Raw genomic sequence first — 14,997 nt, 5'->3', positions numbered from 1 at the left:
CATAAAGCAATTGGGCAATGGAAAAAACACTATCTCCTTTACTGAGAGAAACCTTGTAGAGGATAGCTTTCGCTAGTCCCAATGCTGCTTTGAGCGTTTTACATTCACATTCACACAGAGGCCAGCAGCAGTGCCATTATCACAACACTGCTTGCCTGAGCTGTCCATCAATTGCATGTCAAGTTTTATATTGCAAATACATTCATTTAGCAAACTAGCCTCCTTCTCCTAATATGCTGCAGTTTTTCTCCCATTGCTGACAGCTCATTGTCTAGGTTACAGACCACCACTGCACTAAAAAACTGTGGTCTGGCAGGTGAATATATAATACGTACATCTGTACATCTACATTCTAGCTATATATACACCAACCTGACCACTGTTTTTAGAGCATAGTGGTGGTCTAGACAATGAGCTGTCAACAATAGGAGGAATACAGCGGCATATCAGAAGAAGGAGGCAAGTTTGCTAAATAAATGTTCGCAAACATATTTAACTTGAGGAGTCCAGCAAGTATAGCTAAATTAGTTGATATGATAAAAAAAACCCTAAGGTTAAGGAAGCTCTAGTGATATTACAAGATTTAGTTTACCATAGTTTACCATATATCACTATCAACAATAATTGCACTGTTATAAATTCTTATAGCAAATAATAAGGTGTTTTCTTATCTGTTTTGTTACACAGGAATGTAGTATAGTAACTTAAAACCCTCCTCCATGTGTAACAATAATAGCCAGGGTTTGACAAAGCATTGCTGTTCTGCCCTAAAGTGATATTGTCCCCTCTTACTCTATGTGCGCTTCTCCGCACCATTCACAAGCTTAGATGCTGCAAAATTGATATACACCTGTATAAAACTTGCCTGTGTCTTCTTTCTACTCAGAAATTGCTTCATTTTATTGGTGGACCATGTCACCTAGGTGGAGCTTCACAACAGTTGGGCCATCTGCCCAGCAGGAAGAAGGGGCCCAGTTGCTATGAAGCTCTGCCTAGGTGACACTGTCCACTAATGAAATGAAGCGAAAGTAAAAAGGGGGGGGGGGGACGGTATCATGTTAAGAGTCTATTGGGTATTATAGTCTAAAAAGTAAATGTATGTTAGGGGAATCAGTAGATGTATGCTGCCCTATCATACAGCAGCATAAAATAGTGACCGAGACACTGAAAAGAACAGTGCATGGCTTACATCTTTCTGTGCAGCCTTTCACCTGGTATGCAAAAAAAGACCACCGTGCCATGCTGCCCCACCAATCATTGATTGACAGTTGTCTGCTTATACACAGTATAGATAGACAGCTGCCAGTCAGCGACCGGTCGCAAAGGGAATGGGTCTTTGTGAATATTTAGGACTACTGAGCTAACGCACATAATGAAGAGGACTACAGCACAGTGCTCTGTGTCCTTGATATTCACCAAGAAAATGGCTGCACAGACAGATGTGAGTGATCCTCTGTTTCATTCATTGTTTCTGGCACTGTTATGCTGTCCTCCAATATAGCAGCATAAACCTAGTGACAGACTCATTCTGTGATCCTTATTCCAGCACCTAAAATCATATTTTGATTACTTTGTTCTGTCTCTGTTGCTTCTCAATGTAGGTGATTTTTCAAAGGCTTGGGATGTCCTTCTGGATCACATTCAGTCTGCAGCTCTCAGCAAGAACAATGAAGTTTCCTTAGCTGCACTCAAGAGCTTACAGGAAATATTGCAGATTGTTAGCCCAACCAGAGAGCTGGATAGGCCAGAGTCACTGCCTGGTATTTCAGTTACTGTACCTGCTCTTATTGGACCGGTTACAGCTGCTGGGCCAGGTAGACCATTGACAAGAGCAGACTCTGCTGGGGAAAGACTTAACAGATATAATGGCTCTGAGCAGCCCATAGCCATGGATGAGATTGAAGACTCAGCTCTATGGTGGGCTGCATGGAACACCTGGTATAGGATTGGTTCAGAAAGTACAAAGCCTCCAACTACATGTGACAAACTAACTTTTATCCCAAGTCAGCCGTTCCTCACAGCTTTAATTCAGATTTTCCCAGCTCTTTATCAGCACATCAAAACTGCTTTTAACATGGATGACCTACAAAAGCTTGGCGTTATATTACATGGGGCTGTGTCAGTTCCTATAAGCTCAGATGCCTCTCCTTTCATCCTCCCCTCTTATACCGAAGCAGTGTTGACAAGCTTACAGGAATCTGTGCTTACAGCTTTGGATGTCCTACAAAAGGTGACTGTCAGTCTCATCTTCACTTTCACATTTTTTGGCTTTTTTTTTTTTTTTTACATAGCACCACAGAGAACTTTCAATAATCCAATGCTAAAAGCTGACACCGTAGCAAAAGATACATTCCTCGATAAACTAAACAACCAATAAGAAACCATATATATTATAAGAGAATGTTATGATTTCTTACAATTCAATATCTGAATCTTTTTGGGTTACATTACTTCTAAGTTGCATTACTCCTCTTGCATTCCTCCTGACCTTAAGTGATCACTAGATAGATTTAGTGCACACTAAACACGTTTTACTCCTACGTTTACTTCTTTTTTCACTTCTTTTAGATCGGTCAGGGTCTGAACTTAGTCCCCAACCTGTCCAAACTGTGTCTAGGACATGTCAGAAAATTATTGACACAATAGCTACACTTTAAAGTTGCCCCAACGTAACCCTTATTTTTATCTGTTCCTTTTCTCATTTTAGGCCATCTGTGTAGGACCAGAAAATATGCAGATAATGTATCCAGCAATTTTTGACCAGCTATCTGCATTTGTACAGTTTTCTTGTAAACCTCCTCAGTATGGCAAACTAGAAACAAAGCACATTGCTAATGCCAAATACAATCAGGTATGTACTATCTAGTCACTCCGCCAAGGATTTGTGTCTGGTCACCGCTCTCACTGCTGCAGATATTCAGTTATAGGCCGTCATTTGACTGGCTTGTTTTCCATTACACCACACTCTTAACCAACATCCTCACTTAATACATATTTTAGTATTCATAATTTTTTGAGATTGGTAATTTCAATGCAGAAATCTTTTTGATCTGCAAACCGCTCTTCTTGGTAGATGATATGACCTGCTGCTCTATTCTTCTTCATATAGAAAGAACAATATGCAAAGCCTTTTTAGAGGTTGCAGTTCCCTCCGTGTTTTACTCTGATTCGAGACACTTAGCATGTGACTGGGCATATGTGCCAAGCCAGAAATATCTCCCCAGAGAGAAAGATTAGCCACCCGAGAGCTGCTTTGTATATTCTTCTTCCCCAAATTCCCAGTTGGGCATGAATGGCTTATATGTCTTCACGTCTTCATGACTCTCAAGGTGAATTATTACTCCTTTCTTATAGAAAAACATGGTTGCCATTCCAGCTGAATGCTGTAGATGATGCAGCTCGAATTTGTCAGTGAGATCTGCTGCTTGCTACTAGCAGTGCATTTTGGTGCATAGAAGAGTCTTACAGTGAAACTCCAAAGCTCAGCTACCGCTCCTTCTTCAGATCAGGCATGGAGGGAGGGCAACATTACAATAGCGTAAATGTTGAATCTGTTATCCAGGATTTAAAAAAACAGCACCACCCCTGTCTTTAGGTTGTATGTTATATTACAATCCAGCTCCATTGACTGCTGTTGAACTGAGCTGCATAACCACACCCAAAATAAGGACAAGAGTGTTGCTGTTTCTGGAAAAAAGGAGCCATGTTTTTCTTAGCCTGGATAACCACTTTAATAGAATATTGGGTGAGAGTCACTCTTTAAGCAGGGGACCCCCATTAATAAAATACCCTGAAGGTCATTTGGGTAGGGTCTGTTCTTACTTAACAACCCACTATGTTAAAGGAAATCGGTCACATGTTTCATGCAGAGGCCCAGATTTACTAATGTGTCTGTGCCACAATTTTACAATTTTGGCTACTTCCTGAATGGTTTTGTATCACACAGACTTTTCACCTTGCTTATTATTTCTGTGCCTTCTCTTTTTTATTATTTAATGTTGCCAAAAGGAGGCATGTTATTGCCATGTGTAACATTATAGTCAGATTTATGAAAGAAATGTACTACATTCAGACACACATTTCTGTCACACAGTATACAACTTTGAAAATGGTATAGACAATATCAAGAAAACCAGCACCAATATTACCTTAGCGCAAGCGCCATAGTAGTAAATACATTACTACTGAAAAGAATACAGATATTCTTATTCAGCTGATTCAGCTTAGCTCAGCATAGAATCAGGCTGATTATCGCTTTGTATAATAGAGACAATGATCATTTGATGACATCAATCATCGACTGATCGTTTCTTTAGGTCCGACACCAGAATCATCAGCTGACAAAATAGCAATGTCTGCACGGCTGACTGCTAACGATTAAAACAACTGTTATACACTACCTCTCCACACTTCCCAGTCTTCTCCTGCCCTCTGCTTGCTTCCCTGAAACAGCACGCTACAGCTTCAGAACGGTGTTTGAGCTGACAGGCTGCTGTCGGTGATTGGCTGAACGGCCTGTCAGCTCAAAGAAGCTGCAGCATGCATTGCCAGGATGCGAGCAGAGGGCAGGAGAAGACCAGGTGCTTGGAGGGGTAGTGTATTACACTTTAGGGCAAGGGCTGCACGAACATCGCTAACAATGTCTGTGCTGCCCTTGATAAACGATCGTCGAGCCGTGTAATAGGGTCAGTAAAGGATTACATTACTGATTGATCGGACCACCATCGGCCCATATAATAGGACCCTTAGCTGGGGGGGCAGGGCGGAGTAAGAACGGGATGCTCTGATGCTGAGCTAAATTAGCTCTGCATTTTTGTGTTTCCCTTTGAGATCACAGATGGCTCCAGGGACAATCCACGAGCCTTAGAGCCATCTGTGACCTGAGTGGGAGACACAGAAGCTGTCCAAAAGTACTCACCAACCAAAGCATGTTCCAGAGGTTTTGGCCACCGGGTGACGTCAGCACCCCGTCCACTGCCCACAGAGTGGTGGTCGGTAACCTAGGCAACGAGCAGTAAACAATGGTGACAGAGCAGTGGGCACAGCAGCAAAAGTAAGCAATTTTGCTAATAAAAGCATTTGCTAAATTTGCCTACTTTTAACAATTTAAAGAATTCTGTTTTAAGGTTCTAGTGGTGAGAATAACCCTTTTAAGGGAATCCTCCAGATTGGGCTAGCAAATTGTTGACACTGTTAATTTGTTTGTCTTACACATGGGCATTTCTAGCAGAGCAGTGGGAACCCTGAATGTTTGTCAGGCGTAGGAGGCGTAAAGACAGAGTGTGTGTGTGTGTGTGGAGGGGGGGGGGGGGGTAGAAACCAGTGCGGGGCCCGGACACGCCTCATTGACAATTTCAAATGGAGGAAAAATGTGTTTGATTAAAGCCAAAGTGCCCTATTCCACGGGCCGAGCAACAATGCAAACGAGCGCCGATCTGCTAGATCGGCGCTCGTTTACTGGGCCTTTTCCACGGCCCCGATGATTGTGAAACAAGGGCTTCAAGGACATAGTTACCAATGTCCTTGCAGCCCTTGTTTCATACATTACCTGTCTGGGCTGCAGGTCTTCTTCTCCCGGTCCCGCGCAGCAGCATCAGCTTCGGAGCGGAGCTGTCTGAACTGACTGACCGCTCAGCCAATTACTCAGCCCCCCTCCGAAGCTGATGCTGCTGCCACGCACCGCTATTCAACCGTAGCGATGGGCTGGTGCCAAATGACGATTTTAGGTCCGAACCTAAATGAACGATCAGCCGATGACACGATCATAGGCTGATCGTTCTCTCTATTCCACGGAGCTAAAATCGGCCGAATTGGGCCGAATGGGGCCGATTCGGCCGATTATCGCTCCTGTGGAATAAGGGCCTAAAGACAGACCAGGCAGAAATACAGATGCAGTATGTGAAGCAAATACTCTATAACCGTGTCAGCAGTTTGCTAGTCCAGTTGCAGGAGACAGTTTCCGTATAAGCAAAGCCTTCACCAAGGCTCACTGGAGTGGGGATTCCCTTCATAATGACGGGAATCCCTGCTCTAAACCGTGCTCCTACAAAGTTATGTCCTCCCTCTCCAGGCAGCTTGCGCACTTAGCTACATAAAAGACTTTCGGGCTACCTGGGGAGGGAGGATGTCACTGTGCAGGAGCTCAGGTCACCCCCAATACGCTTGTATTCCCTATAACATCCCCCAAGTTCACCCCCAATACACTGTATAATACCATCAGTCCAGGAGGAGAAGAGGAGCAGCCCCGGAGCTCCTGCACAGTGACATCCTCCCTCTCCAGGAGGCCGGCGCACTTAGCTGCATAGGAGACATGGCCGCTGCCTAGAGGGGGGGGGGGGAAGAGGACGTCACCATGCAAGAGCTCCAGCGCTGCTCTTCATCTCCTCCTGGACTGCTAGCTTTGTACAGTGTATTGGGGGATGCCAGCATATTGGGGGTGAGCCGAGCTTCTGCACAGTGACATCCTCCCTCCCCAAGCAGCCGGCGTGTCTCCTATGCAGCTGAGTGTGCTGGTCGCTTGGAGAGTAAGGACATCACTCTGCGGGTGCAAGGTTTAGAGTGGGGATTCCTCTCATTGTTTCAGGAATCCCCGCTCCTTTACAGTAAGTAGTGGTGCACGATGCCCGCTACTTACTGCTAGTCTTTAAACTCTGTGTGCCAGGCACTCTGTATCTGACCCATGGAGTATAAAAAACAATTAAAGATATTTACATTGTTCCCTATGGGAACACACAGCTTGGTTCTCAAACTTCGGTTCTGGAACAGCCTTCCAGAACTGATTAGGTTCAGCAACAGAGGTATTACTGGTATTGATATTTGTGGCTGGCTGAAATAGAGAAAAACTATCATTTCATTTGGTTAACTCATGATTAGCCACATAGCTTGTCTTACCTTTAATTCATGTCACTACAGCTAATTTGAAGAACCTAATTGAATTAATTGGCACAATGTTAATTAAACACCTTAAGGGCACATCATGACAGGACGGAAATGCTGTGGACAGGACAGACTATTTTGCATTTGAGAAATGTGCAGTATTACTGCAGGCAAATCCGTAGAGGCAGATCCTCACCAGATTTTTGTGCACATTGTGTATATAGGGGGAATAAATAAAAACTGTCTATGGGTACATGCACATGGTAAAAAGAAAAAAAATCATGCAACTTTTTTGCATGTAAAAATAGCATCCAATAGGTGCCAAAAAATTGGATACAAAATCGCATGTACTGTGTGGAAACGCCTCATGTCACGTCTTCGATCAGATCAGTTTTAAATGGGCGTTTTTTTTTTAAAACTTGTTTTAAGGAAGTAAAACATTTTTTTCTGAGGTGCAAATCCATGTGTCAATTTTTTTTTTTATCGTGTGATTGTACTCTTACAGCAAAACTGTCTGGCCTTTCCACAGCAACCAATCAGAGTTCAGCTATTCGACCTTAACATTTCCTCTTTTTGCTATGGTAAAGCCAGATAGTTCTGCTGTGGACAGTTCTTATTTATTCCCCACCATTTAAGCAATTGCAGACTTTGCTTTTCTGCAACACAATCCATGTTTGGTGGGAAAATCTGCAATAAACTTGCAGCGTTTTTGCAATATTAGAAGGCCTACTGTGGCTTTAAAATTAGTTGCACTGTTTGATATCTGACAGATTTTGAGTGGATTTCCCCACAGTGCCTGGATGTTATTTGACATCTCATACACTTTTTGCTGCAGATTTTCTGGATGGAAAATGTAAGAGCCGATCTGTCCTGTGTGATCATGCCCTTAGTGCTTGTGCATCATGCTCGCATCTAAAATTAACATGTATATGTCTGTGAATCTATCTGAATTTAACTTCTCTCGTTCTGTTTATTCTGCAACAAAATGGAATCACAATAGATCCAACTTTTTGCACCGGTGAGTGATATTTCCTTAAAAATTGCCCTGTCCTGACAAAAATAAAAGTGAATAATGAAAACTAGTAATAATCGTCAACTCTTCCTTCTGTACAGTGGAAAACTGACCATAGTATTTCCATGTATGGAGATTTTTCCTACTTTTTCTTTGGGCATGCAAAGTGCTTGTTTCTGCTTTCCTTTTTAATTTTTCGGATGACTCCCAACAAGATCACCTAGCATGCAGAATTTTCTAATTTTTAACAAAGGAAGTGGTTTTCCTAGTTGTCGTCTTAAAGTCTCATGTTTTTTTTTTTTCCAGGCAGAGTGGGTCGCCTTAAATTATGTACCTTTTGCTGAAAAATCCTTGGAAGTTGTGGTTGACCTGTACCAGAAAACAGCCTGTCATAAAGCTGTAGTAAATGAGAAGGTTCTCCAAAATATTATTCGGGTATGTATGATTTTATTTTATGTTTGGTTCCAAGGAGATTACACCTTCATTCTACCAATTAATAGCAGTCCCCATTTGGCCATGATATTCTTTTACTTGTTAAATGGACTGCATAGCTTTTGCTGATGGATGGAACATGTGGGGTTCCTTGTACACTGTTGTGTCATCCCAATCTATACATTTTTGGTGATAATCTCTACCTTGCCTGCTTATGCACAGCACTTTTTATGTGTGTTTGTTTACAAGTGGAATTGTGTTTTTTATGTATTTGTACATGCACTTTTGTATCTGTTATTCATTCATCCAGGGCAGGTAGAGTGCTACATCTAGTTATTTGTGTGTGGTTTGACTCGCTATACCTTGTCATGATGGGATTTGGGCTGCTAGCATACTAAAGCAACCCAAGTTTGAGGGCCTTTTAAAGGAGAAGTCTGGTCAGACCCATTTTTTTCCCCGCAAACGGAGGATAAAAGAATTAAAATGCTCTTACCTCCCCTGCTCTGACGCTGGTGGCCGCATCTGGCCACTTTGGTTCCTGGCCACTTCCTGGTCTGAGCGGGGACCCGGGTCATGACTCGTGAGGTCCGCTCAGCCAGTCAGCGGCCATAGTGGGGTCCCGCCTCAGTCGCTGACTGGCTGAGCGGACCTTACATGTCTAGGTCTAAAAAATTCCCATGTATACCTCTATATTTAAAATGCTCCCTGTATAACCAAGATCCTACAAACTGATATTGCAAAGATGCCTGTGTCTGCTGCCTTCCAGGCAGAATGTAGACTATGCCGTAACTCCTTGTTGATCTCTCCTACACTTTAAGGGAAAATTATGCAGAAGTGACATTTTACTGTGTATGCAGTTATACAATCTATACATTCAACATGCAAAATTATACTGCATTTCAGTGCCATGTGAAAAGCCTATTAACCACCAGATGGCAGTATAGACAACTGCCGTATGTCACTGAAATAAATCACCAAATGAACCTATTCACGGAGAACATATACTTAAATAAAGGTTTTTTTATTTATGAATTTTTACAAGGAAAAAGTAAGCAGAGTCTTTTGTGTATCGCGTCCGCATGAAGGCTGACCAGACGATGTTAAAAATCTGACCAAAGAGGATACACGAAAAAGTAGATCATGTTTGATTGATAATGTTTAACATGATATCCTAGTAGTAAATTCAGTTGTTCAGGAGAGGAAGGGGATGTAGAAAAGATATAAAGAAGAAATTGGGGAGGGATGATGGAGGAAAGAAGGAAGTAATATGGCAAAATGAGGTCCTGTGAACCTTTGTTGTGTGTTGTAAAAGTCGCTGTAAGATGCTCCATCCACATCACTACTTGTATTCCAGAGAACTAGTGGGGAAGAGTAAGAGCGTTAAGCTGCTAACAGGGATACAAATTTGGGCTGCATGCAATATATGTTGGGTCTTCTTCTATAATGACACAGGTATATCACTAAAATAAGGGATATTCAGGGCGGGTGGGGCAGTGAGCAGATAATATGTGAGTTTTAAGATGATGCATCTATCGCTGCAGTGGGTTAGGTAGGTACGGAGTTGCCTGTGAGAACCAAATTAGAGTTACCTTGTTAATATGAATTTGGTTCTCACAGGCAACTGAGTAAGGTTCTGGGCCCACCTAACGCACTGCAGTGATACATCTAAGATCACCTTTAATATTTCCACAAACTATATTTATCAATGTACGTTATGTATGTGTAGGGGAGACTGTGGGCATTAATGCATGGCATGTGCAGGGGATCCCATAAACTGCAGAAGAGAAGTTTGAACCCTGCCTCTTGTATTCTACCACAGATAGATGACCCATGGGCAAATAGGAAGATCCTGTCCTGTTCAGGTGTAAAAGATGTTTGTTGATCACAGTCAGCAATGTATGATGGTAATAGTTCTCAGGGTGGTTGGAGAGAGTATAAGAAGGATGTTAAAGGCCTAATATTATATTCCCAATATTCTTAATATTATCAAATGGCAGAAGGAACCCACCATCCAACCCCAGATGAAACTTGGGGTTACCAAATATAGGATACAGTGGGGAAATATCAGTATCTGTGAACAGACCAACAACTTTAGGGCCCAGATTTATCATAGGGGGGTTAAATATAGACTGGTGTAAACTGCCCACAGCAACCAATCACGGCTCAGCTTACATTTTACCAGAGCTGAAAGCTGAGCCGTGATTGGTTGCTGTGGACAGTTTACACTAGTGTAGATTTTACACCCTTTGATAAATCTCCCCCTAAGAGTTCGGAACATAGTTGGACGTTTAGACAAGACCAATAGTAGGCTCTTCAAATAGGCCTGTAGAAATGAGAAGAATAGACAAGAATGATGCATTATGAGCTATAAAATAATTACTTGAATTTGAGGGGGTATGTTGAGGCCAATCCAGAATTCAAATGAATGAAATAAGGCATATGGCAGGCATAAAGTCAATAAGTAGGTCACAGTGCTTGCTCAAACACTGTGGCCCCTTCAAACTGCTGATCGGGTGAAGTGCAGAGGTGTTCAAAGGAAATTTTTAAGGACATGTACAAATTCAGCTTATGTACAGTGCCCCTACGGCACCACATGGAAGGTACATAACTTGCCTGACTCTATCAGATAAGGAGAATGTTTTTTGTGCCAAGCTATATACTATTAAAGGACACCTTCATAACATGCCAGAGGTTTTGATTGGTGGGGGACTGGCCATAGAGACCCTCACGATTTGCTGAAACAAATGTTTAAATTTAAGGTATCCTACAACTTGTTGGTAATCTTTCCATTTTAGCAAAACAGAAGAAAATATACATAATTACTCTTAGTTTGTAAAACATATATTTTTATTCCCATATTTTACAATATTCCACCTAAGTCTTAAATACATTTCCCCTTTTCTTACCAGACTCTTAGGGTTCCATTAAGCCTGAAGTATGCTTGCCCATCAGAAAGCACATGGAAATTGGCAGTATCCTCTCTATTGAAGGTACTTTCCGTTGGGTTACCAGTAGCACGACAACATGCATCTTCTGGGAAATTTGACAGCATGTGGCCTGAATTGGCGAACTCTTTTGAAGACTTTTTATTTACAAAGAGGTAAAGTATACAGCTCTTTAGTCTGCACATGTCGTCGTCATCATCAGTATGTACATCAGTATTTACATTTAGAAAATGTAGAGTTTTTTTTCATCCAATTATCCAATTGATTAGTACTGTACATTCACACTAAGGTGAAATAAATATGTGTGACGTTTAAAGCTAGTAATATTGTACTTCGATTTATAAATTGAAGCACTGGTTTGGACCCACCTTTTAACTGTATGTTTACAACTATTTACACCTATAGAAAAACAGGGAGGCAGCTATGCTGACTCCATCCATAGTTCTGTAAGGATTCTGATAGAAATGTGTATTTAGGATTAGCGGTGGGCGACTTGTTTAGGATGCTGTTTTTTCTATAGCAAAAATGTTTAAAACCACACATACATGTCTGTAATACTGTTTGTGGCCGTGGACCTGCAGCTACAGACATCGGTTGCACATACCCATTCATAGGTTATTGATGATCCGAGCTGTAATTGTGGACCTGTAACACCTACAGGTATGTCAACGGGGCCATAGAAATTATTGGGTCTCTAATCTTTCTGCAATTGCCGACTGAAATTGCAGAAATGTAAATGTACTGGTGGGTGAATATTATTAGATAAAATTATTATATAGCCGTATAACAAATGCTGGATTTTAGGCTGGGTTCACGCCTGTATTGGACACTCCATTGGTTGCCTATTGCAGGTTCCATAAAACATACTAAACACCATTCCAGAAACTTGACACCCCATTAAAGTCACTTGAGTGCCTTGGGCATCTTTTTTATCCGGCGTGTAACATCCACAGTGTTTGAGCAGAACAGCAGTAAATAAGCAATGCTATTATAAACCCAGCCTTTTTTAGTTTTTTGTTTTTTTTCTATATATATACAGTGGTGCCTTGGATTACGAGCATAATTCGTTCCAGCACTGTGCTTGTAATCCAAATCCACTCTTAAACTAAAGCAAATTTTCCCATAAGAAATCATTGAAATGCAGACAATTGGTTCCACACCCCAAAAATAATGATTTTATATCCTGAATATCAGGTAAGACAAAAAAAAAAAAAAAACATTTATAAACAGTTGAATGTGTGATAGTTATATGTGATATTATAAGTTACTGTACAGTATAGCAATCAGCATGTGGAGTATAATGTATAATGTATAAACCTGAAAACACAGCAGTTTGTAGATACAGGAGGGAACTGCAGATCCCCATAATGCAGTAGCATAATACAACAGGCTTGAATAGAGAAGCAGGACTGCTGTCAGAGGTTTGTGTGGTCACATGACAGCAATGGGGAAGGGAGGTGTGTTCAGCATAGACCAATTAGGACTGACAGAGACTGCAGGGAGCATGAAGGAGTAAGCAGGGCAGATGTGGGCACATACATGCAGCACTGTCCGGGGAGAGAGGGGTTACAGCTATGGAGAGATTACCTCCACAGTCCTGTCCCCTGATGTAAGACTTCCTGGGTCAGAGTACAGGGCTGTAGACCCCGCTATGCAGACCATGCCCCTCCCCAACTCGCCCTCCCACCCAGTACAGGGAGCTCTTAAACCAATGCTCCTAATCCAAGTCACAATTTTGAAAAACTGTGAGCTCTTAAACCAAAACGCTCTTAAACCAAGGTACCACTGTACCTGTTTTTCACCATTGCCATTCACAGTCCGCTGTATAACCACTTTTATTGCAGGGAAAAACAAGAAGGGGCTTTATAATCCATGGGGACTCTGACTGTCATGATGGCATATTCTTGCAATATGTCATCACTTTCTGCGGTGACAGAACCTCCCTTTAACCGTCCTCAGTGGATAAGAGCATTTTTACTTATTGAGTCGTGTCACAATTTTGTGTGCAGGTCATGAGAGAAGATGCATTTTAGTTAGTCAGCATTTTCCATAGACTTTAGATGTATATAATGCTTAAGCTTTTATTCGCTTGGCAGATGTTTTCCACTCCATATGTTTTGCATTATTCATAAATACTACAGAGTTCTATATACTCCTTTACGAAATAAGAATCCTTTCTGCAATAGGGTAGAATAGTGTCAGTATCCAGAAAGGGCTAGTTATGTAACCTGCGGCCTTCTGCAAGGTGGGCCCTGTTATTTTAGAAGAACTTAAGTGTGGGGTCCCTTAGCAGATCACTATTACTAGACTTCCTTTTCTTGGGACTATGAAGCATTTTAATATCTTGTATGTTAGGAGAGGTAAACCAGGGCATGTGAAATGATGTTCGCACAAAGGGCTGAATCAGAATCCAGAGACCTTCTACGTATGCATAACTTTGAAATGTTATTCCACACAAAGCATCATTTTACTTCCTGGAATTGCTGCCGGAGTAATACTGTTTTCCCCCTGTTTTCTTTTTCTAGCTCACCTCCAGATAATCTTTCAATTGAAGAGTTTCAAAGAAATGAGAGTATTGATGTAGAGGTGAGTGGAGCAAGAAGAGAGAGCGCTCTTTGTAATGCCATCTGTGTGAGGAGGGGAAAGAAAAATGCCAATATTCTCTTGCTGGTAACTCAAGCAAGCTCATACAAAATTTCATGAACAAATATAGGTCTTTAGCAAATTCAGCTGCCTTATGCAATAACCACAGGAGAACAGGGTTATGATCATGTATGCATCATATAGTTCATAAATAAATTTCTTATTGACCCGAGCATCAAGTGCGGTAATTACAGACCGAGGAAAAAAAACTGTATGTTTAATACATTGCTTTAATAAAGTTGTATTACTTAATAATATAATTACATTTGAAAAAAAATCTATAGTTTTTTTTATATACATATGTACATGATGTACATCTCTGCCACCAACGGAACTAAGCCCTGCAGTTCCCAATTCGTGTACTGGTTCTAGCTTCTAGCCCAGTGAGAGGCGATAGCAATCTGCTCACAGAGACTGCCGGACATTGCAATAGTGACAGGCAGCCTCCACCTGTCTAGGTATTGGGTTCCTGGTGTAGTGTTTATATCAGTTTTCTTGTTTAGGAGCTTTCCTTTTTAGTTTTTCTTTGTTTTTTTTGTTGTTTTTTTTTTGCAGTGCATTTAATTGAATAATATGAGAGAGATTTAAAAACCCAGCAGCAAGTCAACAGGTGCAGATGAGATCAGATATATTAATGTTTTATTATCCTGAAAAAAACATTACAAGGCATTTGTCACTTCTGTATAATCAACTTAGCAAATCATTATATAGATTTTTGGGAAGAAATTTTAGCAACTTGTAATTTATTGTTTGTAATCCTTGCTTTTTGCTTAGACGTCCAATGGACAGTTTCACCTGCCATATTGTTAGCGTGGCAGGATACTTTTTGACAACTCCTGCAGCTCTGCACTCTGCTCTAGAGCGAGCATAGTACGGATCTCCATAGGCTGCGTTGTAAGTTTATTAATATGCAGTCTGTGGAGATTTCGGCAGGTCCGTACTTTGCTCGCTTTAGAATTGAGTGCAGAGCCACAGGAGTTTTGAAAAGGTATCCTGCCACGTGAACGAAATGGTAGGTACCTCTTAATGATTGACAACCTTACCTCTATGGGTATGCATACAGAAATGGATGTCAGTAACTAGGTCAGA

The 14,997-nt window shown here is 41.4% G+C and overlaps 1 protein-coding gene across 2 annotated transcripts in view; it reads left to right on the top strand.

Annotated features, from left to right (window-relative positions):
* Nucleotides 1-14,997, top strand: part of MON2 (MON2 homolog, regulator of endosome-to-Golgi trafficking) — a 79,499-nt gene that overhangs the window by 39,227 nt on the left and 25,275 nt on the right. Inside the window, exons 26-31 of one of the 2 annotated variants that reach the window (XM_069973955.1) lie at nucleotides 1,602-2,230; nucleotides 2,708-2,851; nucleotides 7,877-7,894; nucleotides 8,195-8,323; nucleotides 11,230-11,420; nucleotides 13,791-13,851. In XM_069973955.1, coding sequence (XP_069830056.1) covers nucleotides 1,602-2,230; nucleotides 2,708-2,851; nucleotides 7,877-7,894; nucleotides 8,195-8,323; nucleotides 11,230-11,420; nucleotides 13,791-13,851 — 1,172 coding nt within the window. The remainder of the gene's footprint in view (nucleotides 1-1,601; nucleotides 2,231-2,707; nucleotides 2,852-7,876; nucleotides 7,895-8,194; nucleotides 8,324-11,229; nucleotides 11,421-13,790; nucleotides 13,852-14,997) is intronic. The other variant, XM_069973964.1, reaches the window with a different exon arrangement.

Source organism: Dendropsophus ebraccatus, chromosome 1, assembly GCF_027789765.1.
Source record: "Dendropsophus ebraccatus isolate aDenEbr1 chromosome 1, aDenEbr1.pat, whole genome shotgun sequence".
In the NCBI taxonomy this organism is placed as follows: domain Eukaryota; kingdom Metazoa; phylum Chordata; class Amphibia; order Anura; family Hylidae; genus Dendropsophus; species Dendropsophus ebraccatus.
The sequence above is the reverse complement of the archived record's forward strand: the minus strand, read 5'-3'. Positions and strand labels throughout refer to the sequence as shown.